The following is a 22,189-nucleotide window of genomic DNA, read 5'->3' as shown; positions in this document are numbered from 1 at the left end:
GCTCGTGCCCTGCTCCCGTGACTGCTGACCCGCAGACCCATCGACCGCCTCGTCGCCAAGCTGGACAGCGAGCACAGAAGCATGCCTCGGTCTCTTAGCACTCGCGGGTTGCAGCAAACGCGTAGCTGAGCTGTGGTCCATGCGCTAGGGTCTTCCGCAAGGCTGAATAGGGCAGATGAATTGCCTGTCCCGTTCGCCGCTCTGCCGTCTTGGGGCATTATCTGAAGACTTCAAGGTTGGGTTAAAGATGCTGGCGGCACGGACGCCGAGGCAGGTAGGCTTGACCGTCTGTCACATGAGTGGACTGATTGCGAGTCGTCTGTCCGCTGGTCCCGTACTAGCCGGTGGAGGAAAGTTGTGGTGTGAGAGTGAGCTGACATTCCTGGTCTCTGCAGTTTGAGGGCTCGATGATACATCATAAGTCTAGACGGGACGAAAGACGTGCTGTTCAACCATGTGGTAGGTCCAGATGAGGAGCAAGACGATTCGTTCAAGCTGATACCAATTGCGCTCATGCCAATCATTTTCCTGGCTCTGTCGAAACCGAGCCCGATTCATCATGCAAAATGTTAGTCTCTCATTCGATAGCATTTGAGGGCATGTATCGAGAGAATTGTATTTGCATTGTTGTCACCCTAAATACCTAGAGCTGCGATTCTCAACCCACATAATTAGATTGTCCAAAGTCTCGGCCGAATGCCCTCGGCTTATTATACCTCGACCTCATCAGATGCCTCAGATGCCTTAGCATTAGCATCATCATTTGAACAGCGCACACCAGACTGACGGCCGGATGTATTTCATGGGCACCAATTGTGCGAGGCGAAGACACTCGTGTTGAGGATGTCTTTTGTGGCAAGGGCAGGTCCGATTCCGTTTGCTTTTTACCGGGGGTTTTCTCATCTGTCGGGCAATTTGACGAGTTGTCGTCATTCGGACGACCATAAAGCAGTGCCAGCAAGAACTCTATATCTTCTTGTATCAACCAGGTCACGACCTATGCATCGTTTCTTGAGGCCAGCGTCCCGTTCTACCACTGTCGCTGTGGAAGCTGGTGCTACACCTTGATGATACAAACGAACTTCACGCTACATCTGACATCGTTTGCCACGACAAGGGTTCACCAACCACACAACACCCCAACCTTCAAAACCGACCGCAGCAGTCATGGGCCGCGAAACACCCTCAGCCGGCCTCCCACCCGCCTCCTTTCGCAAAGCCGCCCGCGCCAAACGCGCCAAAGCAACCCTGAACAAAACCATACCGTCCCTCCTCACAGCCCACCCGCGCGCAAAAAAGGGCATCGCAGCCTCCGAGGTCATCTCCAACCCTAAACCTCTCCCCACCTCACCTTCCCCTTGTCAAATCCCCGACCTCTCCTTGCGCACAACAGACTCCCTCACAGCCGCGCACTCCCTCCTCATCGACCCCGCCACCAACAAACCAGACCTCTCCAACAAAACCGCCCGCGTCGCAATCCTCAACATGGCCTCTGCCCTCGCGCCCGGCGGCGGCGCGCTCAACGGCGCCTCCGGGCCTGAAGCCTTCCTCTGCACACGCACGACGCTCCTGCCCTCGCTGCGCGACGACTTCTACCGCCTGCCGGAGGTCGGCGGCGTCTGGTCGCCGGATGTGCTGGTGTTCGCTGACGCGAGAGGGGACGCTGAGAGGGTGTTGGAGAAGCGCGAGCGCTGGTTCGTCGACGTGCTGTCTGCGGCGGCGCTGCGGTTTCCTGCCATTGAGGTTGACGAGGGGACGGGGAGGGGGAGGTACGCGAGTGCTGGGGATCGGGAGGCGATGGTGGAGAAGATGAGGGGTGTCATGAGGATTTTTGCGGCGAGGGGAGTAAGGAGTGTTGTGCTTGGTGCGTGGGGGTGTGGTGCGTTTGGAAATCCGGTTGGAGAGGTGGCGGGGGCGTGGAGGAGGGTTTTGTGCGGTGGCAGTGGGAAGGGAAGGAAGGGCAAGGGGAATCGTGGCGGTGGTGGCGGGTCTAGTGAGGAGTGGAAGGGAGTTGAGAAGGTAGTATTTGCGATTGAGGAGGCGGGCTTAGCGGATGCGTTTCAGAGGGCGTTTGGGGAGGGATTGGCTCGTGAGGAGGAGGATGGGGATGGGGAGAATGAAGAGGACAGGCATGATATTGAAGTGGAGAAATTGCGAGAACTGGAGGAGAAGATTCGAGAGATGCATGTTCGGGTGCAGCAGGCTAAGAGCCCGCAGTTGAGGGCTGGGCTAGTATCGATTCTCGAGGGCTTGGAGAGTCAGGTTCCCAAGCAAGGTGATTCAAGTGACGTTGAAGGGACACAGGACTCGGACACAGATAGTGCTGGTGAGGAAACAGATACTGACAGTAGTGACAGCGATGCAGCATACGACTCCACAGGGGGTTGATCCTTCAATTCAACAAGCCGCCAGTGTCAATTCCCTTTGACTCTATAAAAGTCCTTTCCGTATTCCATCAACCAACTCTTTTCGATCTTTGTCACATCTCTGATGAAAGTTTTCTCGCCAGTCTCCATCACCTCGGTGAAGATCACCCAATCCGCCTTACGGTTGAACATCAAACTGCTCGGGTGCGCGTGCAACACCGTTCCGCCATCCACCGTCATAAAAGATCCATCGGGAGCCATTCGAGCAGCGTGTGAGAAGTATCCGCTCGTGAGACACCGACGTATGCTCTCAGGTTTAGGCATGCCGCCAACGCGCAAGACCGGATCTGAAGGAGTGGCGCTCAGCGACTCTCCGACGTCAATGCCAAAGCGCTCCAAGTAGCGTTTCAGCTGGTTTCTGATGCTGACTGCGCGGGTCATGGATTTGAAATTGAGGTAATGCTGCTGGCACCACTTGGCGTCTTTGCAGCCTGCAGTCACGAAGGCCTGGTAGACGTTTAGAAGGGTGAGATGGTCGCCCTCCTCGACGGCGAATTTGCGGCGGGCAGATTCTTCGGCTTTCTTGTTGTCGTGCGAAAACCACACGTTGCCTTGCAGGCTGGTCATGGCGGCTATAGTGAGCATCTCGCTCAAACAATTGAAAGATGGCGAGTTAAGGAGGCATGTCGCTAGCATGGGCTCTAATGCTATCTCTGCCATACGAGTGCCGAGAGGTTTGGTGAGCTTGGCATAATCGTCAAGTGCGCCCAAAGAGTAGAGGAGCTCGAGAGCGCGAACGATCAGCTCTGCTGGCGGTGGAGTGAGAAAGTCGAAGCGTGCGATGTTGTCAATACCCAGGGCCTTGAGTTGGAGGATAGTTGGAGCCAAGTTGGAACGCTGGATTTCAGGGACTGTGGCTTCTTCAAGGCTGTCGAAGGCAGATTCGGTGTACAGACGATAGCATTTCCCTGGTTTCGTGCGGCCAGCGCGTCCTGCTCTCTGCGTTGCCGAGGCCTTAGAAACCGGCGTAGGAGTGAGTGTCTCGATGCCAGTATTCGGATTGAAAGCACGGAGTTTGACGAAACCAGAATCGACCACATAGACGATGCCGTCGATTGTGACGCTAGCTTCTGCAATGTTCGTGGCGAAGATGATCTTCCGATGGTTTTCGGGCGCTGACTCAAACACATACATTTGCTGCTCTGTGGATAAGCCAGCGTATAATGGTAGGGGCAGAATGCTGTCTGCGTCTTTGGGCAACGAAGGTAATCGATCCGCCACCATCTCTATTGCGGTCTCGATTTCATCGCGTCCAGTCAGGAAGACTAGTACGTCTCCCACAGGTTCCGAAGTGTGTATGTCGAAGATAGTTTTCACCGCTCGCTCGAGATACTCTTCACAAGGCTCTGACAGAAAATGCATGTCCACAGGAAACGCTCGACCTTCGATGCTGACGATTCGACCGTTTTGTTCTTCTTGGCTAGCGTGATCACCATCTTGTGCCTCTTCATCTTTGAAGAAATTCAGGAAGTCTTCAGCTTGCAGCGTTGCAGAGCTCACGATGATTCTGAGCTCAGGGCGGCGCTTGCGGATCTTTTTCAAGACCCCTAGAAGAATATCTGACGACAATGATCTCTCATGAGCCTCATCGACCATTATTACGCTGTATCTTGACAGCAAAGGGTCTACCAGAGCTTCACGTAGCAGTAAACCATCGGTCAAGAATTTGATCTTCGTAGCAGCCGAAGTCACATCTTCAAATCGAATGCTGTAGCCGACCTTCTGGCCAACCTCGCATGATACCTCTTCAGCAACCCGCTTTGCAACTGTTGTTACTGCTACACGTCTGGGCTATTCTGGTCTGTGAGCCGCTGTCAACTTTGAAAACATGGCAGGAATCGAGTTGTCTGTCTACGTGCCTGCGTCACCGCGATGACCTTGTTGTCGTTGCAGTAGCCCGCCCTTTCAAGATACTGCGGGAGCTGTGTTGTCTTGCCACTGCCCGTCTGGCCCACAACGATGGTCACTGGGTTATTCTCGATGGTATACAGGAGTGCATCTCGATGGCTGGCTATTGGTAATAGAGAGCTCGGTCTGTGCAGGGCTGGGATGAAAGAGTCTGTGTCTGCCATGGTGTCTTGGTTCAATGAATATCGCGTCAAACTTGGCTTATGTTGAGAGTGCGGAACATCGGCGTCCAAGAGTCCCGCTGATACAGCCTTCGAACCTGCGAATAGTCTGGTTTGATTTGGGCGGTACTGACCGGCTCACCAATCGGCAATTCCCAAACGGGCAGTGTGTTTCAAGGCTTTCAACGGCGTTCAGGGTGCAGCTGTGCGGATGTGCCCCACGCCAGTTCGATGACCGACGCAAACGAAAGCGATGCCGCGGAAGGGAGAAAGGCTACGCATTCAGGCGTCACATCGACAGTGGACCGTCCCTCAAGCGTTCTGAAGGTTGATCGAGCGCATGGCGAGCTACAAAATTGAGGGGCTTCCAACGATGTCCCATCTCGCGTGCTCGCATTGCTGTCCCCCCGGCCTCACATAGCTTGGCGCTATGACGCACGTACCGCGGCGGGCGCAGCAATCAGCAAGGCTACAGCTTCACGACGGACAACACTGAATCCTCCGTCCGAGACAAGAAGGCTTCCTTTCTCTACTTCACTTGGCTTGCAAACGTGCCGTTGATTCTATAATTCCAAATCCATTGTCTGCACGGCGGTTTACAAGCGACCCCACCCCCTCCGACCCGTATTCGACGGCCAAACGATAGCTCCAGCTCAACATGACCGATCAAACGCAGCCGCTGTCTCCTTCTAGCAACAAACAGGAGTCCGTGACCACGCGCGAAGAGATGGACTTCGACGACAATGAACATGAGCAGGAGACCGGCAGGGTGAGCCCTTTAGGCCATGAGACTGCCAACAAGCCCGCCGACAAGGCACCTTCGCCTAAACCTCGAGTGTCTTTCCAGGAGCAAAATGAGGAGATCCCGCCTACTAAGCCGCCGCGTCCCCAGAGCCCTCAACAGCAGGCCGAGAACACCCTGATTGAGGCTTTCCCTTCAATCGACACCAAAGTTGTTCAGGCCGTCCTCGCAGCGAGCGGCGGCAAAGTCGAGCCGGCCTTCAATGCCCTACTCGGCATGACCGACCCGGACTTCAAGCCCGAGGAGGCCGCGCCGCCACAACCACCTCGTCCTACTCAGCGTCAGCAGCAGCCTCAGAGCCAGCTCGAAGCCGACGAGCTCTACGCTCGCCAGCTTGCCGAGCACTACAACAGCCAGGGACGTGCTCAATCAACCCGCTACAACCAGCGTGAGCGCCAGGGACCAAACCAGCAGCGCCCTCATTACGGCGAGGAAGACCGCGAGCACAGCTTCTTCGATGACGACCTGCCTGAGATCGGCCGCAACATCCAGCGTGGCTTCGCGGAAACGCAGAAGCAAGTCAACAGCTGGATCACAACGTTCAAGAAGCGTCTTGACGGCGACGAGGATGAAGAAGACCTTTACTCCGGATCCAGCTCCAACCCCCACCAGGGTAGACAGAATTTTGGCTCCAGCCAGAGCGAGCAGCTGTACGGTATCAGGAAATCGTCTGAGCAGCAGCGCAGGAGCGTGGAACAGCAGCGCTACGACTCTGACCCGCACGTCCTCGACGACTCGGAGTTCAGCCGCCTGGAGCTGCGCGACGATGAAGCTCGTAAGTCCCACTACACATCGCTAATACCACGAGACGAAACACTGGCAGGCCCACCTGCAGCCCCCGCCCAACCTCCTCGCACCAGTAGCCGCAAACCCACAAACCCCGACCTCTTCAAGCCCCAGCCGAAACCGCCGCAGTCAGGCCCCGTGGACGAAGTCGACGCCGCCGACCGCGCCAACCCGGACAAAGCAAAGAAGTGGCAGCCCCTGACCTCCGTCGCGCCAAATCCCGAGGAAGACAACGATCCGTTCGCGCTGGGCGATGACGACGAATCGAACGACAAGAGCGAGGATCAGCGCAAAGATGACTCGGAGCGTCTGAAGGAGAAGGCGCGGACAAGCGTTTCCGCTGGCGCTAGCGGTGCGGCGGGCGAGGGATTGAAGCCGACTGAGAGCCAGTCTTCGGGTGTGAGGAACAAGGATGCCGAGGAGATACTTGGGGGTGGGAAGAAGGAGTAGAGCTTGATGCGGTCCTGATAATAATACAACACAATGGACGGCGTTCGGTCCTATGTTGTCGAGATTGTGTACAAGCGGACTATTCGTGATACCAATTTGATCCATCTAGTTGCGTATATCTCATTATGTGACCTCGAGCCGGTATATCTACATATCTACACCACACGCTGCACCCTTCGTCTTCTAATCCCCTTCCTGTCTTCCTCCGGCTCTTCAATCTCATCCTTGCCCTTCTCCAAATGCAGCCCAGCACCAGCCTCCGCATCCCCGACCAGCTCCCAGGGCGCCAGATTCCAGTCCGCCGGGTCATACCAGTCCTCGCCGTCGCTCATTTCCGTGACCAAGTTGCCCTTGCCATCCTCTACCAGGTGCTCGCTGGCCTTCGCCGTCTCGTAGACGAACTTGCGTAGCCGGTCGGCTTTCTGCAGGCCGAAAGCGAGAGATTGCAGCGAGCGGATCGTCTGCTCTTGCTTCTGGCAGTAAAGCAGCAGCAGCTTACGCGTGTCCTCTGCTTCCGAAGCCGGCAGCGCGAGATCCTTATCCGGGAGGCTGCTGCTGGGCGCAGTGAACCAGGGGTGGATGGCGGGCACGGAGGCGGAGTCGCTGGGCGAGGGTGAAGGCGGGCTTGAGTCTTCTTGGGGAGACCGGGCACGCGCGCGAGTAGTCATGGCGTGGCCGGCGGTGGACGCGGAGTCGCTGCCTGTTGGGTCGGGTGATTGGCGGAGGTCTGCGACAGCCGGATTCTCGGCCATGGCGTCGTTTTCGGGTACGGAGCCGTTTGGCTGGTCAGCTTCTGCCATTGCGCTGTCGGGGTCCTGGGTTGCTGGTTCTTCTGCTTTGGGCTGTTCTTCTGTTGTCTGCTCTTGCTGGTTCGGCTGTGCGACGTCCGTGGCGTCGAGCGCCGACTCTGTGGCAGATAAGCCATTCTCTGCGCTGGGTTCCGTCTTTGCAGCGCTTTCGTCCATTCCGTTCGAGACACCGTCCACTCCTTCATGGCCTGGCAATGCCGCTTCGTCCGCCGACATGGTGATGCTAGGCACGAGGCTCGCGTCGCCATTGGGAAGCTCACCCTGGTCGTGTAACAGCATCTCATCACCTTCTGTCTCAAATGTCTCGCAAGGCGCCCAATCGACCTCGCCTCGAAACCTTCTGAGCAACCTCTTAGCTTTCCACAGAGTTTCCCTTTCGCGCCGTAGCATCTCCATTGTCTCGTCCGCCATTTGTGTGAGGGCTTTGCTCTTGTACGCATGACTCAAGCTCGGGTGGTCCACCAGCTCATGTGCGGCGGTAAGCGGTCGCAGTAGGTGCTCTAATTGTACCTCGCCGAATGGGTCGTCTTCGAGAGGCTCGGCGTGTCGCCCGATATCATTGTCGGAAGATGTTGGGGACACGGGCTCCCCATCCGAGTCTATGAGCGGCGGGTTCGTGGAAATAGTGGCGCGCGTGTATCCAGCGTGGTTCACTTGCTTGCGGTACGACAGGCCGCCTGACGTGTCGAGGCGACCTTCTCTGGCGAATTGTGCGCGGCGCTTGAGTTTGTTGCCTCTGTTGGTATGAGTCGGGGCTGTCTCGTCGTCGTCTTCAACATCTGTAGCTATTTTGTCAGCGTTGTCATTGAATGAGCTCTTGCTGTGACATACCGTCAGGTCGTCGCTTAAGCGCCAGTTTCATTGCGCGAATCGTCTCGGCGATTTGGATCTGTTGAGCCGCCATGGTTTCTGATGGCGTCCCGTGCCACAAGATCAGGGAGCTTGACTGGTGATTTAGTCGTGGCAATCCTCAAGTCGCGTAGTATGTGTGAGTAGAGTCGCGAGGTTGTCGTTCGCCGAAAGCGCTGGAGCTCGACTCGACCCTGCATTTGGATTTGGATTGCGCCGCGCCGAACGTCACTCGTGGCTTGTTGTGCCGAGCGGCCTGAGGCATCCAGTTTCATCCTACACCAACTTATTCACGAACTCAAGCTCATCAACTGCTGGTCAAAGAAGACCAGACATTCAATTCGTAAGTCCAATGATTGAGCACAAGTCAAAAGTACCTGATGTATTTATTCAATTCTGCTCGGTAAGGACTGGCAATGACGGCGTGCTATGCTCACTGAGGGAAATAGCCGACCATCTATCGCGTCAAGGCTTCTGCAAAGGGCATAATCGGACTGCGGCGCATCATATTGCGAGATCGGTACTGGCATGTCTAAAGGAAAACTAGATTTCTAATCATGTCCACGGGGTCATATGTCCTCACTCATCCAACCTCCGGGGGGTGCACGAAGGCGTGATCGAGCAGCTATGTCGCAATTGGCCATGCCCCACCCTAGATGCTACTCATATCAACTACCGTTCCCTCTTTGATGAGTATCTTATCTTTGAGACGGCACGCGAGCTTCAAGCCAAAATCCAACCGATCAACATGCCGACGGAATTTATCAGTCTGGCTTTCCCTAATGCCTCGACTGAGCTGAACCCAATTCCAGGAGCGCCTATAGATCCGGACTACTTGACTAGATATGCTAGAAATCTAGATGACTACGACTACAACTATACCCTCCAACCCTACGACAGTGGCGGATTTGACCCATTTACTACCGCCTCATTCATCGCGGCCGCAACAAAGAAATTGAAAGTGATCGTTGCTCTTCGGCCCAACACTCTCTATCCGACTGTAGCAGCCAAAGCTCTAGCGACTCTTGACCAGCTCAGCAATGGTCGTGCAGTTGTCCACTTCATTGCAGGTGGAAATGACAACGAGCAGGCCAGAGAAGGCGACTTCCTCCTGAAGAACCAGCGCTACAGCCGTCTCGAGGAATACATCCAAATCCTCAAAAAGGCCTGGACTTCAACCGAGCCCTTTGACTGGAGCGGCGAACATTACTATTTCAAGGACTTCCAATCTCGTGTCCGCCCTGTTAATGGGACCATCCCCATCTCGGTAGGCGGCAGTTCAGACGAGGCCTATCGCGTCGGCGGCGCCCTCGCAGACATCTTCGGTCTCTGGGGCGAGCCGTTGAAAGAGACAAAGGAGCAAATCGATCGCGTTTATGCTGAAGCCGAGAAATCTGGCCGTCAAGACCGCCCACGCATTTGGGTCACGTTCCGCCCCATCACGGCCGAGACAGAAGAACTCGCATGGGCCAAAGCCCACCGAACTCTGGAGGCTCTGAAGGCGAATGTTTTCGCAGGCAAAGGCAAGATGGGCCAGACGGGCCCGAAACCACAGAACGCTGGATCGCAGCGCCTATTGGAGATTGCCAGTCGAGGCGAGGTTCACGACCGCGCTCTGTGGTATCCAACCGTGACAGCGACGAACGCACGAGGCGCGAGCACGGCTCTTGTCGGCAGTTGGGAAACCGTGGCGCAGTCTATTGTGGATTATGTGGACTTAGGCTGCGATCTCATTTCAATTCGTGGCTATGACAACCTCAATGACATGATCGAGTACGGAAGACATGTGCTGCCTCGTGTGCGCGAGGAACTGTCCTCTAGAGGGAATGGAAAGGTCAGCCGGCAAGCGAAATTTGCAGAAGGGCACGTTGGACTGAACGAGAGTGGCATCAGCACCACCTGAACAATCTCATTAGCATCACATCTTCACCCAAGTTGCGATAGTCGTGGGCCGCGTCCACGCTCCGTACTGGTTGTATCCATCCAAACTGCCTTTCAAAATCCGATATTTTCCAAGTCATTCCTAGTCCAGAACTCCTCCCAAGCCCGCGGCCATCGTTCATCTCGCAGCCCTCTCAGCCATTCTTTGAAATCGATTCGCTCATCTCCTATCCGCATCACGCCATTCTTGACACCTTTCCATCCGTCGACAGGTGCTTTGATATAGGTATGGTCTTTCCCGCAGAACTCGCGCCAGTGATCTAGCTTGCCCGTCTTGTTGGCCCTCTGTCGCATCTGAAGATCTCGTCAGCATTATCGACGCGATTAGCCATCAATACGAAGACTCACCTGGTAACAGTCTTCACACAAATCGCAATTGCCGCACTGGATGCAGAAGTATGTGGGGTGCGGATAGTTCTTCCAATCGATGGAGTCAAGATCGCATGGCCCGTCACACCAAAGTGACCAATCTGGTATCCTGTCTTCGTCGTCGGCGGATTCGTCATCTACCGGATCGAGTGTCGTGAGTTTTGCAAGTTCTACTGCCACGCTTACAGTCGGCTCGCTCGAGTCGGCGCTTTCCTCGGTCGTGATGGTTGTCGTCTTCTTCATGATCTCTGTGAGGATGTGTGTCCCTTCAGCTGATTCTTTACTTGCATGCAATGGCTCTTTTTTGTCCTGCGGCTGCAAGTTTTCCCCGGCCTCAGAATTGTCGTCTAACTCTCCACTCCCGTGATCTACGCTTGTATCTGTAATCGAGAACTGGCAAGAAAGAGCGATCTGCGCATCCTTCGCGAGTCTAGGGACGTAAGCCAATATCCTGGCCAACAGCCTGAAAGAATCGCTGTCGTTGTGGCCCACGCTATCGGTGAGTCCTAAAATGGCGATGTCAAAGGCCTTGTTCAATAATTGTTGATATTCAACAGGCGATCCCACAGTACGGGTCATCATTGCCAGCATGACGAGTGTCTGAGACTCATTCCAGCTGTCCTCATTCTGCAAGAATTCTTCACCGCTGGTCCGCAGGTTCGGCAGATTCTTCATATTTTCCAATAGCTCGAACTTCCGTTTGGGATCCGAGCTGGAACGGAAGGAGACGAAAATGGAGGTTGCCAAGCTGAGTCGACAGAACAACAAGTCAGACTCGAGCCCATCGTAGTCATCATACTTGAAATCCGTTGATAAGATCTCGCCATACAGCCGCATCGCAGTCTCACGATCGTTCCTGATATCGCGATAGAAGGCTGCCATCTCGGACTTTGGAATGACGGTAAATGCAGACCTTTTTCTCATTGTCTTGATGTAGCCGTCCCACCAGCTAAGAAGCTGATCCATCCCCGCATCACCAGCTTTGGTAGCATACTCTTGGATCAGATCGAGCGACTCGCAGGCGTCGAGGTAATCCCTGGTGAAAAGGTATTCGAAGAAGTGGGTTCTTTCCAAATCGGACCATCGAGCAATGAGGTCCAAGGCACCCTGAGGATCTTTGCTCCAGTTCTTGACCATGAAGATCCCGTTCAAAGACGCACCAATCATGGTATCCACTCCCGGGCGTATAGCCCTGTGTTCTTCGTAAGTGCTCAAAGCCTTGTCGTACTGACCTGCGTTTTGCTCGCATAAAGCTCGCAAAAGAAGGATCCGCTCAATTTGTTCGGCAAGCTTTTCTTCCGACGGTTTACCTTCCGGAAGTAAGGCCAGAGCTCCAGATATGATGGATAACGCTTCTTCAAGCAAGGACTGGCCTGGTCCAGGTTTGAAGCTGGTATCATCATCATCTTTGAATTGAGAAGCAGCCACACAAGCAGAACTGAGGCCGTCAAGCTCTTCAGCCGGTTGCTCGACCGAGGAGTCCTTTTCCTCGACGCTTTCTGCGCCACCAGACTCCTGCTCTATACTTTCATTGTCGCCATGATTACGTTCCACTACATCGTGTGCGTTTGCGCCGTTTTCCGCCTCAGCGGCGACGCTAGCTGCTCTGTTATTGAGTGAGACACCCATTTCTTGCTTGTTCCAAGCAATGCTCCACAAAAGGCGAAAACGCAAGACGGTGTCCGTAGACTCGGTCAAGCTCAGACCTTTGTAGCTGAATTCCATGGATTCATTGTGCTGGTATCGACGGGCGAGAATCGCGGCAACCGACGCGAGGGCTGCAGCGGGGAGCTCTATGTCTTTGAAGTATTCAAGCACTTGGAGAACGTCTTTGGAACCTTTTGGTACTGCAGCAACATCAATTCCGGCCGCGAGCAACGCGGACTTGGCATACCAAAAGCATGTCATCGCTGCATTGCTCGTTTCCGTCGCGAAAAGATTTTCGAAGTGAGAACGAGCGAGGCTTACGAAGGCCTTGCGAGGTTCTTCAACATGGAGAGCTGCCCAGGCTTTCATAGCGGGATCCAGATCCGCACGTTCAGTTGCTCTCGAAAACCAAAGCTGCAGCTTCGGCAAAAATTTCAGTTCGGCATCTAACTTTTCGTACGTCTGTGGTCCCCAAGTTTCAATTGCAAGTGCGGCCTTGCCGTCGTTGTTCAGAATGCGATGCAGGCCCGTCAGGGCCTCGTCGAACAGAGTGTCTGTGATCTCACTCGCGTTGATTTCGCAGAAATGATGGAGCCAGAAGTGAGCGGCGTAACCCTGGAATTTAGTCTCCTTGTCTCCTGTCTCCACTGGTGCATCGCATAAGATTCGAACAAGAAGTGCAAAAACTATTGCATTCGCTTCGGAGGGTGGGGTGCGCAGCCCTCTTTCAGTGACATTCATCGAGCGGAAGTATTCGCGCAAAGACCTCTCCTGGAAAGACAAGGGCGTCTTACCGGTGCCTTCTTCAATTTCCTTGCGGGTAACATCGTCGTCTGAGCTTGCCGTAGCGTGTTCATCTTCGTCCAGTGCATTCTCTTCGTCATCCTGCTCTCTACCAAGCTCTAGGATTCTCGCAGAGCGGCCAACCAACTCGTCTTCGACATCGAAAGAGCCATCGGGTTCAACTAGATGAACCAGGTCCGTGGCCTCATCTAGGGTCAAATCCCGCTTAGAGAACGCCAGGGTTGCAAACAAGGTTCGAAGAGTCTGGTAATGTTGCTGCGTGCGTCCCTTTTGGCATTCCTCCAGCATGAGTTTGTACAACTCCTCTAATGATTTGGGCAAGAGATTTTCGATGTCCCTGATCACAGCGCTCTCACGACCAATTGCGCCAAGGCGGCGAAGCATGTGCTCAATGTAAAGCATGCCGTCTGCGTTGAGCATGACCTTCTCAGCAATTCTTTTCTTTGTCATTTTCTGGAATTTGTGAACCCTCGGGAGGCTCTTCATCCGCGCTCTCGTGAGCTTACGCATGTCATCTTTCATGAGATCGCGGTCCAAGCTGATCTCGACGGGGTTCATTTCGGCAAAGACACTGCGTAATCTTGACCGGCCTGTGAAGCAAATGTGAATGTTCAAATGGTCTTGGGAAGCTTCCTTTAACACTTGCGCCATGAAGTGCAAATCGCCATCGCTCGCTTCATCTGCACTATCCAGTACCATATACAGGTGTGCTTCCGAGCTCGCCGGAAACCGATCGGCAAAAAATTGCTTCCATGGTTCTTCGTCTGCATCGTTTGCAATCTCAGCGGCGATGGTCTCGCAGTAGAGGTGATTGTTCTTCGCAATTTCCAGCACCGAGCAACGCAGCGCGTTTTTGAACGCCCCTAGGTCGTTGACTTCTCCGAAAAAGAAATTCGCAACCGATATTCCCTCGGTGGTCTTCGTTCGCTGGATGTTGCGAGTGATTGCTCGCGCGAGATACGTCTTGCCCACTCCAGCTTCTCCCGACAGCCATAGCACTCGTGCCTTACCAGAGACCCAGCGTTGGTATGAGTCGTGTTCGAACAGCCACTCTCCCGTTGATTCCACCGTGCTATTGTCGATGTATTTGCACAAGGCCGAGATCTTTTTGTGCGTCTCTGCGACATCTGCAAAATGGCGTTTGACCCGAGCCAGGGCTCGATACCTCTTGCCGCCCGAATCCCCTTTGCGAGCTTCGGGTTTCTTCTTCTCGGCGGCATGTTGGGCAGGTGATTGTAGGAGCAAGAAGTCAAGCTTGGAGACCAACATGGCGTGTTGGCGATCCACGTTCCTTATCGACGCGCTCACGCCATCAAAACGTAGACCCAGATCTTCAACCCCTTCCCTCACAGCGGACACACCATGCTCGATGCGGTGTGTCGTGGCACCAACCTCAACAGTTTCATCCAGGATTACGTCAGCCTTGCCTTCAAGCCGTGTGGTGGTCTCTTGAATCTCGACGACGGTCCGAAGAGTTGCAACGCCGACAGCGGCACCTAATTTGCCAATGGCATCTTCAACTGTGGCATACGCTCCAGCAAGTACAGGGTCTTCGCCACCCTCAACTGTGTTTCGTAGCCACTTGCGAAAGCGACCTTTGCCTTTGTAGTCAGCAGCCACGCCGCAAAGCGTGAGCATTCCAGTGAATACTCCTCGCACGCATCTTTCGAAAGGTTCGAGCTTTGGCGATTTGGTCTCGAGCATGGATATGCGATCTCTGCGTACGTTGCCTTAGTCCTTGACTAAATCAAGACATCCAATCTTCGAAAGGCTTACAGGAAGGCTTCCATCTCCGTGAAGAATCCAGCCACGCGATCGTAGTCCGCTTTAACGCTTTTGAACGTCTGAAACACAAAGGTGAATGCGGTCATCAATACTGCTCCAGGAATCGCGGGTGGGAAGACAGCGGCTGCGTCTATGGAGTAGCGCCTCTGTGAACAAGTGCCTCAAACTGGTATCGCTCTGACTAAAGGTGGATGACTTACCAGCCGCCATCTTCACTCCGCCCACGACGCGTTCAATGCCTACATACGTCAGGTAATCCGGTACTAGAACAGCTTGGAGATATTTTGACTCCAGTAACTCTCAGGTTGTTACCAAAAGCGGTTCTGACCGCGTCAACCTTGCTTTTATCATGACGAAACATGCCGAAGTCGATGGCCTGGGATTTGGTGGAGTCTATCGCTTCCTGCATGCTCTTGAACTGGAATTTAGTCAGGTCAAGGCTTGTCTTGCCTTTGAAGCCCGTCAAAGCATCATTCCACAGCCTTGCCAGGTCGGAAGCATCCTGGGGCGAGCCTTCGGTCGTTTGCGCCATGGTGCATACAGGACAGACGAAGATGGACTTCCGATGAAACGCCTGATGGAGTATAGTGCCGAGTTGAGAGTTTCTGGCAAGGAATGTTCGTGGCTGTCACACGGCGAAGCATACTACCTTGGCTGGTAAATATAGCCAGCTCATTCCCCTTCAGCTCTGGCTGACGGGTCATTCGGGGCTGAAAGCGAATATGCGCCTGGGTCCAGGCTGAAACCCAGCGCAGCCATGGCCGGCGTTGCTATTGGTGGAGAGACTGATGAGGCCAGCCACCGCGGACTAGTACAACGCTCAAGCAAACAATAGCGCAGAGGTCTAGGTACCGTGCATCGTAGGACTTGCAGAGGTACGGGTATTGTACGGGGACCTGAAGAAGCAGCCGTGCAGCTGCCCTCACGACCAAGGCGACCCTTTCATAGGAACACTTGGCGCGTGACATCACTTCTGGCTGCTACACAACAGTACATGTAGTGAGGCACCTTACACTTCAACTCGATAATGTATTTATACGCATCATTTTCCATTACACCTTGTACGACCTTGGACGCTTTCACATTCGCCCCTGTTCTTGTGCGCAGAATGAGATGAATTTCTGTATCTCCACAATAGGTGGACGCCTTCCGGATCATTCGCCAGCAAATGCTCGCACGACGAGCATGCCGTAGCTTTCTGGCGCAATCGAGAGGCTATTCCTCTACTGCTACCAGACCAGTACCAACACTTTCAGACGGGAGTGTTGAGGCTTTCCGCAAGAATGCTTTCCTTCCAGCATTGCCGACCATACTACCACAGTCATCTCAAGCACACTTGCCAGCTGCAACCAAATGGTTTACCGTGCCCAGCGACAGCAGTAGTGAGATACAACTGAACACGCCGTACCTGTCGCATTTTGCAAATGTCGAGCTCCCTGTGGAGATCACGAGCAACGGCCAGTTTGCACGTATTCAGCAATCTCTAGGGTTCTTCCTCAAGTTCGTCTACCATATCAATGTCTTTTTGGCGCACCAACATGCTCCGCCACTCAAATTATCATTCTGACTCTATTTTCAGTGCCTCGGCTCTCGATTTTTCGTCGGCACAGGCCTACATCGCGCAAGCCCCCTTGAGCGACCTGCCGCAAGCGTTGCACGAAGACGTACCGACTCCCGAGCTCGTTTTGAGAGCGGGCAAGGGCGATGTTTACGACAGTAGCATCTGGCTAGGCAAAGCTCCAACGTACACACCGCTCCACAGAGATCCCAACCCTAATCTCTTCGTCCAATTGGCTGGCAAGAAGGTCATCAGATTATACGAACCACGCATAGGGAATATGGTATTCTCGAAAGTGCAAGAGATGATTGGAGGCAGCGCGAGCGCTACTATGCGAGGTGAAGAGATGATGCAGGGGAAGGAGAAAGAAATGCTGGAGCATGAGGTTTGGGGTGACGGACAGGACAAGGTCGGTGGAGTGTGGCAGGCCAGCCTGAGCGCGGGTGATGCTCTCTTCATCCCTAAGGGGTGGTGGCACAGTGTCAAAGGAATCGGCAACGGTATGAATGGCAGCGTGAATTGGTGGTTCCGATGAGGCCACCGGTCTGCCCAGCCGCAGCCACCCTTCTACTTACAAGCGCCTGACCAGCGAAAACTTCGCATCGAGCCTGTCTATGAGCACATCAGCCGACCAGCGACCAAGCAAGTGACGGAAGCCGCTGTATTGCCGTGCGAGGCAGCATTCAATGGGCGACAAACTTGGAAGCTAAGGTGTCGAACGGTAGTCCCACTGGGTGGCCGTAGTGTATCGACCACGCGCCATTTTTTGTCAGCCATGGACTTTCTCTGGGTGATGGTTCCGTAATAGCGAACGCCTGCCTCATCAAAACAATTTTGACTGCGTACTGGTCGGTCGCGGTGCGAAAATGATAACAACAACAGCCAAAAACTATATATTCTTGTGCCAGTCACCTCACGCATGGAACACAACCATTGGATGTACCAACATCCAAATCCTCAATGGTCTAGTGGCTATGATTTCCGCTTGTCATTCACCCGATGATAAGCCGCGGGAGACCAGGGTTCGATTCCCTGTTGGGGAGATTTCAGAAATGAATATCTCTTGCAGATTTCAAGTCTTCCGGTGCTGGCTCACCAGCATCGTTCTGCCTTCTTTTTTCCAATTTTAAGGTTCAATTCCCTATTAGGGAGATTTCAGAAATGACGTCTCTTACTAAGGTATCATCACGTCTTCCGGTGCTGACTGACCACCATCGTCAAATATTTTTTATTTTTTTTATTTTTTATTTTTGGTGATCAATTGATGGTGGGGATGGTAGCGCTGGCCTTGCGCCACTGTCACTTTTTGAAGGACGTACTTCAAAAGCCTGTAAAATCTCCAGAATGGCGAAACGCGCCACCAGAATCCCAATCTTGCTTGCACACTGCGAGACATGGCATTGTTGGGACGTCACAGTATGCAACCGTAAGCATATCACATATACATCACGTTAATGGAATAATCACTAGAATGATTCCGTGCAAGAGTGTACCCTCCATTTCAGGTCTTAGATTACACAAGATATCAAACCTATCCTCTTCCTCACTGCCTTTGCGTGAACTTGTCGCGCAGCTTGTAGTACTTGTCCATGCTTCCGACACTGCCCTTGATCGCTTGCACAGCGAACTCGAAGTCCTGCTTCTCCACTCTATCCATCTGCCTTTTCAGAGCATGTTGACCTGCCTTCCTGATCAAGCTCTCGAGGTCAGCACCACTGTATCCGTGGCACACATCAAGTCTAGCAATCTCAGCGATATCAGCAGGAATCGGCTTGTTCCTGATGAGAGCCTTAAGAATCTCCACGCGCTCTTGGGGCCCAGGCAAGTCGACGAATAACCGTGTTTCGAGGCGACCCGGACGCATCATGGCGTCGTCGATGATGTCGGGGCGGTTGGTAGCTCCAATCACGTAGATGCCGGCACGCGCGCTCAAGCCATCAAGTTCGGTGAGAAGCATGTTGACGACACGGCCAGAAGCCTCCGAGATCGAGTCGTCACGGCGAGGAACCAGCGCGTCCAGCTCATCAAAGAAGATAACGCATGGAACACTCGAACGTGCGCGCATGAACACACGGCGAACGGCGGCTTCGGATTCGCCGACATACTTGTTGAGCAGCTCAGGCCCTTTGATCGAGATGAAGTTTGCTTTACTCTCTGCTGCAACTGCCTTTGCAAGTAATGTTTTACCACAGCCGGGCGGACCCCAAAGGAGGACACCGGTGGGCGCGCTGATACCAACAGCGGCGTAACGCTCGGGGTTTTGAATAGGGTCGACAATGGCCGTTTGAAGCTCCTCGCGAACTGTAGCCAGTGCTCCAATGTCGTCCCATGAGACATCCGGAATGGTTGCGAAACCTTCACGCTTGCTTGAAGGAACAATGCTCGGGAGAACCGCGTCAAAGGCAGCCATGGTGATCGCTGTTTCCTCAAATCCTGGAGGCTCCGGGATGTCGTTCCTTCGAGCTGTGCTGATGAGACGCATAATGGACTGCGCAATCTGAGAAACTTCTTTGTCTCCATCAAGTTCCATTGACTGTTCGAGATCGAGAGCTTGTCGCTCAAGTGCCTCTCTGTACTGAGCCATCTGCCATGAGCCAGCCTTGCCAGCAAGATCTTTCAGGTCGGCACCGACGAAGCCAGCAGTGCGCTTCGCGAGAGAGATGAAATCGACATCAGGTGCGAGTGCAAGGCCCCTAGTCTGTGCTCTCATTATAGCCGCTCGCACCTGCTCGTTAGGCACGCCAATATTGATCTCAGTATCGAAGCGACCACCTCGCCTCAAAGCTGGGTCAAGGGAGTCTGGTCTGTTCGTTGCTGCCAGCACAATGACTGGCTTCTCCTTGTCCCTCTCGAGTTCGTCTATTGACACCAGTAGCTGAGCAACAATTCTCTTCTCCATTTGACTCTGGCTGGACTCTCTCTTCGGGGCGATTGCATCAATCTCATCGATGAAGATAAGACAAGGGGCGTGCTTCTTGGCCTCTTCAAAGCGTTCTCGGACTCCCTTCTCAGATTCACCACTCATTCCGGAGACGATGGACGGTCCTAGGATCTCGATGAAAGGCACGCCAATAGCTGCTGCAAACGCTCTAGAAATCATTGTCTTTCCGCATCCCGGAGGACCGTGCAAAAGAATACCCCGAGGGAGGCTGACGTTGGTCTCAATGTATTTGCGTGGTCGTAGGAGGGGCAAAACGAGCAGTTCTTTCAGCTGCTTCAAGACATCCTCAATGCCACCGATGTCGAACAAGCTAACGTCGCCAGGAGGCGTCACGGATACCTTTTCGGTCTTTTGTCGTTTTGGCAAGGCTTCTCCGTTTGCCGCTCTTCGTTTTCGGGATCCCGCCTCATCGTTTGTAGGCGGCGGACTGGCAGGCCTGGAAGGGCCGGATGATAAGTTGGCCCGCAAGCTTCGGTTCATGAGGTCCGGTTCCGGTGCTTTCGAATCCGTCTCCCGCTCGATCGCAGCTTCAGAATCCTCTCCAGAGTCGTCGGCAACACCCCGAAAATCCAGGCAACGTTCGAGCGACTGTAGCAAGACCTTTTTGGGCTTGCGCTTGAGGCTCGAATTAGATCTTTGAATAGCGGTATAGAGGCTATCGATATCTGCAGGCACGCCGTTCTTCAGGAATTTGCCCGCAGCAATGTTGATGTCGTTGTCGAGTGCACCGAGAAGTCTCGTCGGCTTAGACATTTCGCAGTCCAGCAGAACCTTCTATGGGACAAGGAATCTAGCTTCACCTGTGCTGCAGGATCAACCTTTTCTCCAGCTAGAATCTGTTGCGCGAAGCATACATTAAAGTGGTCATAACATTAATCGCGAGATCGTGGCCTCGTCCGCAGTCTGCATCCAAACCTTCAAAAAGTGGCCGCAGATCTTGCGGGAAGAAGCGCGGAACGCCGGGCCGCACCCTAGGCGAACTGCAGCCTCCCGTGCGAGGAGGTCCCAACGTCCGCGGTCGAGCGCCCATGATTCTCCATGTGATTTGGTCTGATAATGGGTCAATACGGTGGCTCTTGACGTGCGCACTCTGCGACAGTATCGAAGGAGCGGGCGCATGAGAATCGTGTCGTTGTAAGATAGTGAATGATTTCACTGCAAAGCCACCAATATACGAGCACACTATAGCACCGCGCTGCCTTGTAGCACGATTAGACAAGGTCGAATTTGCAATGACAAAAAGTGATAGGTCGTGTGAAGGCCTTGCCATTTGCTGACAAGCCGATTACTGGAGAACCCTCGTTCTATGAATCATGTCCGAGCCGGGGATAATTGCGTCGGGCTTTGAGGTCGAATTGAAGCTGTCGCCTTAAGTATCGTCTGCCGAGGCGCTCAGCCAAGTGACATCAGCAGTGGGCGCCCTCAACAGCTCGCGCGACCATCAGTCACTCGCACACACAACATCGCAAACACATGTCGTGACAATTCGCATTCGCTACAACTCGCAAGCCCGCCAGACTCGAGCTGTGTAGCTCGATATACAAACTTCGCCATGGGAAATAGCAGCAGCTCGAATAAGATCTCCGCCCAGGACAAGTATGTTTCGCTCCGACAAGCGCTCCAGACATGGCTTTCGCTGAGCATGTCCTAGAGCCATCCTCGATATGAAAGTCCAGCGGGACAAGCTTCAACAATACCAAAAGCGCATCAAAGTCGTGACGGATCGCGAGACGGAGATAGCGCGGGAATGTCTGCGCCAGGGGCACAAGGACAAGGCCTTGCTTGCCCTGCGAAGAAAGAAATATCAAGAGTCGCTACTGTCAAAGACGGACCAACAACTGGCACAACTTCAGGCGCTCACGTCTGACGTGGAGTTTGCACTGGTACAAAAGGATGTAGTATTTGGCCTTCAGCAGGGCACAGCGGTGTTGAAGGAGATTCACAAGGAAATGGGCGGACTGGAGAAGGTGGAATTGATCATGAGTGAAAGTGAAGAAGCGCAGGCATATCAGAACGTGAGTTGGGCCAGATTGCATGGTTTCGCTGACAACATGAGACTAAACTTGTCCAGGACATCAACGAGTTGCTTGGCGGGAAAATGTCAAACGAGGACGAAGATGAGGTGGAAGATGAGCTTCTGGCCATGGAACGAGAAGCGAACGGCGTGCCTGCCATGCCTGATGCACCCACTCGGGTCCAGGAGCCCATGCCCGAGGTGCCCGTCGACAATCCCCAAAGCAAGAGAGAAAACGAAGGAGCCCAAAGGCAACGGCCCAAAGAAGCAATGCCAGCTTGAGGACATGGATTGCATCGCAATTCCAGCACGCCAATTAATTTGTGAGCAAAGATATACTGATACCCGAACTCATTGTACAGAGAAGATGAAATGTTGAGCGAGAATCTCAGACTGATTGATATTAACTCCATGCTACTGACCGTGCAAGTATGATGCCAACACTTGGTCTCCCACGATGGAGTCAGAGCCGTAGAGTCAGCTTCGACATTGCTTTTGCCATTGGAGACTGTTCTGGCCTGCGACACAGACTGCCATCCTAAAGCACGAATTTTAATGTACACAATTCTCTTACTGCTGATGCATTCCTCAACTCACATGACCGAAATCGATTGAATCAAGTTTGTTCCGTGATTCAGGCCATTCTCGGTGCATCTCACAGCGAGACAACCTTGCCGATCTCTGCGGAGCAACTCCACTTCGTTCTCCGCACTTTTCTGGCTGGGGAATCTTCGCTCGGGCACCCAGTCAACTCGTCGGGTAGGGCAACAACAAGGAACTTCACCCGGGCGGAGGTCATCAGCCACATTGCATGACTTGTCGGCTTTTGATGATGACGTTCAAAAAGAGATGGCGGAGGGACCCCTGTCAGGGCTACTTTGCCCGAATGATTAATACGCAGACGTCTCCCGGCTTTGTGATATCAGCATTCTTAGACAG

General features: G+C 53.7%; 9 protein-coding genes across 9 annotated transcripts; 5 read left to right on the top strand and 4 right to left on the bottom strand.

Annotated features, from left to right (window-relative positions):
- Positions 1–1,167: 1,167 nt before the first annotated feature.
- On the top strand, positions 1,168–2,388 carry WHR41_05806 (uncharacterized protein; the record flags this gene model as incomplete). Its single annotated transcript, XM_069374411.1, has 1 exon — positions 1,168–2,388. The coding sequence occupies one exon, from the start codon at positions 1,168–1,170 to the stop codon at positions 2,386–2,388; it is 1,221 nt and encodes a 406-aa protein (XP_069228417.1).
- Positions 2,389–2,414: 26 nt separating this feature from the next.
- WHR41_05805 (uncharacterized protein) lies at positions 2,415–4,498 on the bottom strand (the record flags this gene model as incomplete). The annotated part of the gene is made up of 2 exons (XM_069374410.1): positions 2,415–4,217; positions 4,286–4,498. The coding sequence occupies 2 exons, from the start codon at positions 4,496–4,498 to the stop codon at positions 2,415–2,417; spliced, it is 2,016 nt and encodes a 671-aa protein (XP_069228470.1).
- A 655-nt stretch (positions 4,499–5,153) lies between these two features.
- On the top strand, positions 5,154–6,533 carry WHR41_05804 (uncharacterized protein; the record flags this gene model as incomplete). The annotated part of the gene is made up of 1 exon (XM_069374409.1): positions 5,154–6,533. The coding sequence occupies one exon, from the start codon at positions 5,154–5,156 to the stop codon at positions 6,531–6,533; it is 1,380 nt and encodes a 459-aa protein (XP_069228471.1).
- Positions 6,534–6,613: 80 nt separating this feature from the next.
- WHR41_05803 (uncharacterized protein) lies at positions 6,614–8,347 on the bottom strand. Its single transcript, XM_069374408.1, has 2 exons — positions 8,174–8,347; positions 6,614–8,121 (listed from the first exon to the last, which is right to left on the bottom strand). Exons 1-2 carry the CDS (start codon positions 8,244–8,246, stop codon positions 6,689–6,691), a joined length of 1,506 nt encoding a protein of 501 aa, XP_069228474.1. The 5' UTR covers positions 8,247–8,347; the 3' UTR covers positions 6,614–6,688.
- Positions 8,348–8,939: 592 nt separating this feature from the next.
- On the top strand, positions 8,940–10,094 carry WHR41_05802 (uncharacterized protein; the record flags this gene model as incomplete). Its single annotated transcript, XM_069374407.1, has 1 exon — positions 8,940–10,094. One exon carries the CDS (start codon positions 8,940–8,942, stop codon positions 10,092–10,094), a length of 1,155 nt encoding a protein of 384 aa, XP_069228475.1.
- On the bottom strand, positions 10,044–15,269 carry WHR41_05801 (uncharacterized protein; the record flags this gene model as incomplete). Its single annotated transcript, XM_069374406.1, has 5 exons — positions 10,044–10,426; positions 10,481–14,669; positions 14,729–14,867; positions 14,938–14,976; positions 15,050–15,269. 5 exons carry the CDS (start codon positions 15,267–15,269, stop codon positions 10,187–10,189), a joined length of 4,827 nt encoding a protein of 1,608 aa, XP_069228418.1. The 3' UTR covers positions 10,044–10,186.
- Positions 15,270–15,753: 484 nt separating this feature from the next.
- WHR41_05800 (uncharacterized protein) lies at positions 15,754–17,456 on the top strand. Its single transcript, XM_069374405.1, has 2 exons — positions 15,754–16,237; positions 16,317–17,456. The coding sequence occupies exons 1-2, from the start codon at positions 15,906–15,908 to the stop codon at positions 16,828–16,830; spliced, it is 846 nt and encodes a 281-aa protein (XP_069228473.1). The 5' UTR covers positions 15,754–15,905; the 3' UTR covers positions 16,831–17,456.
- A 382-nt stretch (positions 17,457–17,838) lies between these two features.
- WHR41_05799 (uncharacterized protein) lies at positions 17,839–19,989 on the bottom strand (the record flags this gene model as incomplete). The annotated part of the gene is made up of 1 exon (XM_069374404.1): positions 17,839–19,989. The coding sequence occupies one exon, from the start codon at positions 19,987–19,989 to the stop codon at positions 17,839–17,841; it is 2,151 nt and encodes a 716-aa protein (XP_069228429.1).
- Positions 19,990–20,683: 694 nt separating this feature from the next.
- Positions 20,684–21,828, top strand: WHR41_05798 (uncharacterized protein). The gene is made up of 3 exons (XM_069374403.1): positions 20,684–20,832; positions 20,888–21,251; positions 21,308–21,828. The coding sequence occupies exons 1-3, from the start codon at positions 20,789–20,791 to the stop codon at positions 21,530–21,532; spliced, it is 633 nt and encodes a 210-aa protein (XP_069228430.1). The 5' UTR covers positions 20,684–20,788; the 3' UTR covers positions 21,533–21,828.
- Positions 21,829–22,189: the final 361 nt, after the last annotated feature.

Source organism: Cladosporium halotolerans, assembly GCF_011745625.1.
Source record: "Cladosporium halotolerans strain TM138-S3 chromosome Unknown Sca20, whole genome shotgun sequence".
Classification (NCBI taxonomy): domain Eukaryota; kingdom Fungi; phylum Ascomycota; class Dothideomycetes; order Cladosporiales; family Cladosporiaceae; genus Cladosporium; species Cladosporium halotolerans.
Note: the sequence above shows the minus strand (reverse complement) of the source record. Positions and strands in the feature narration are given on the sequence as shown.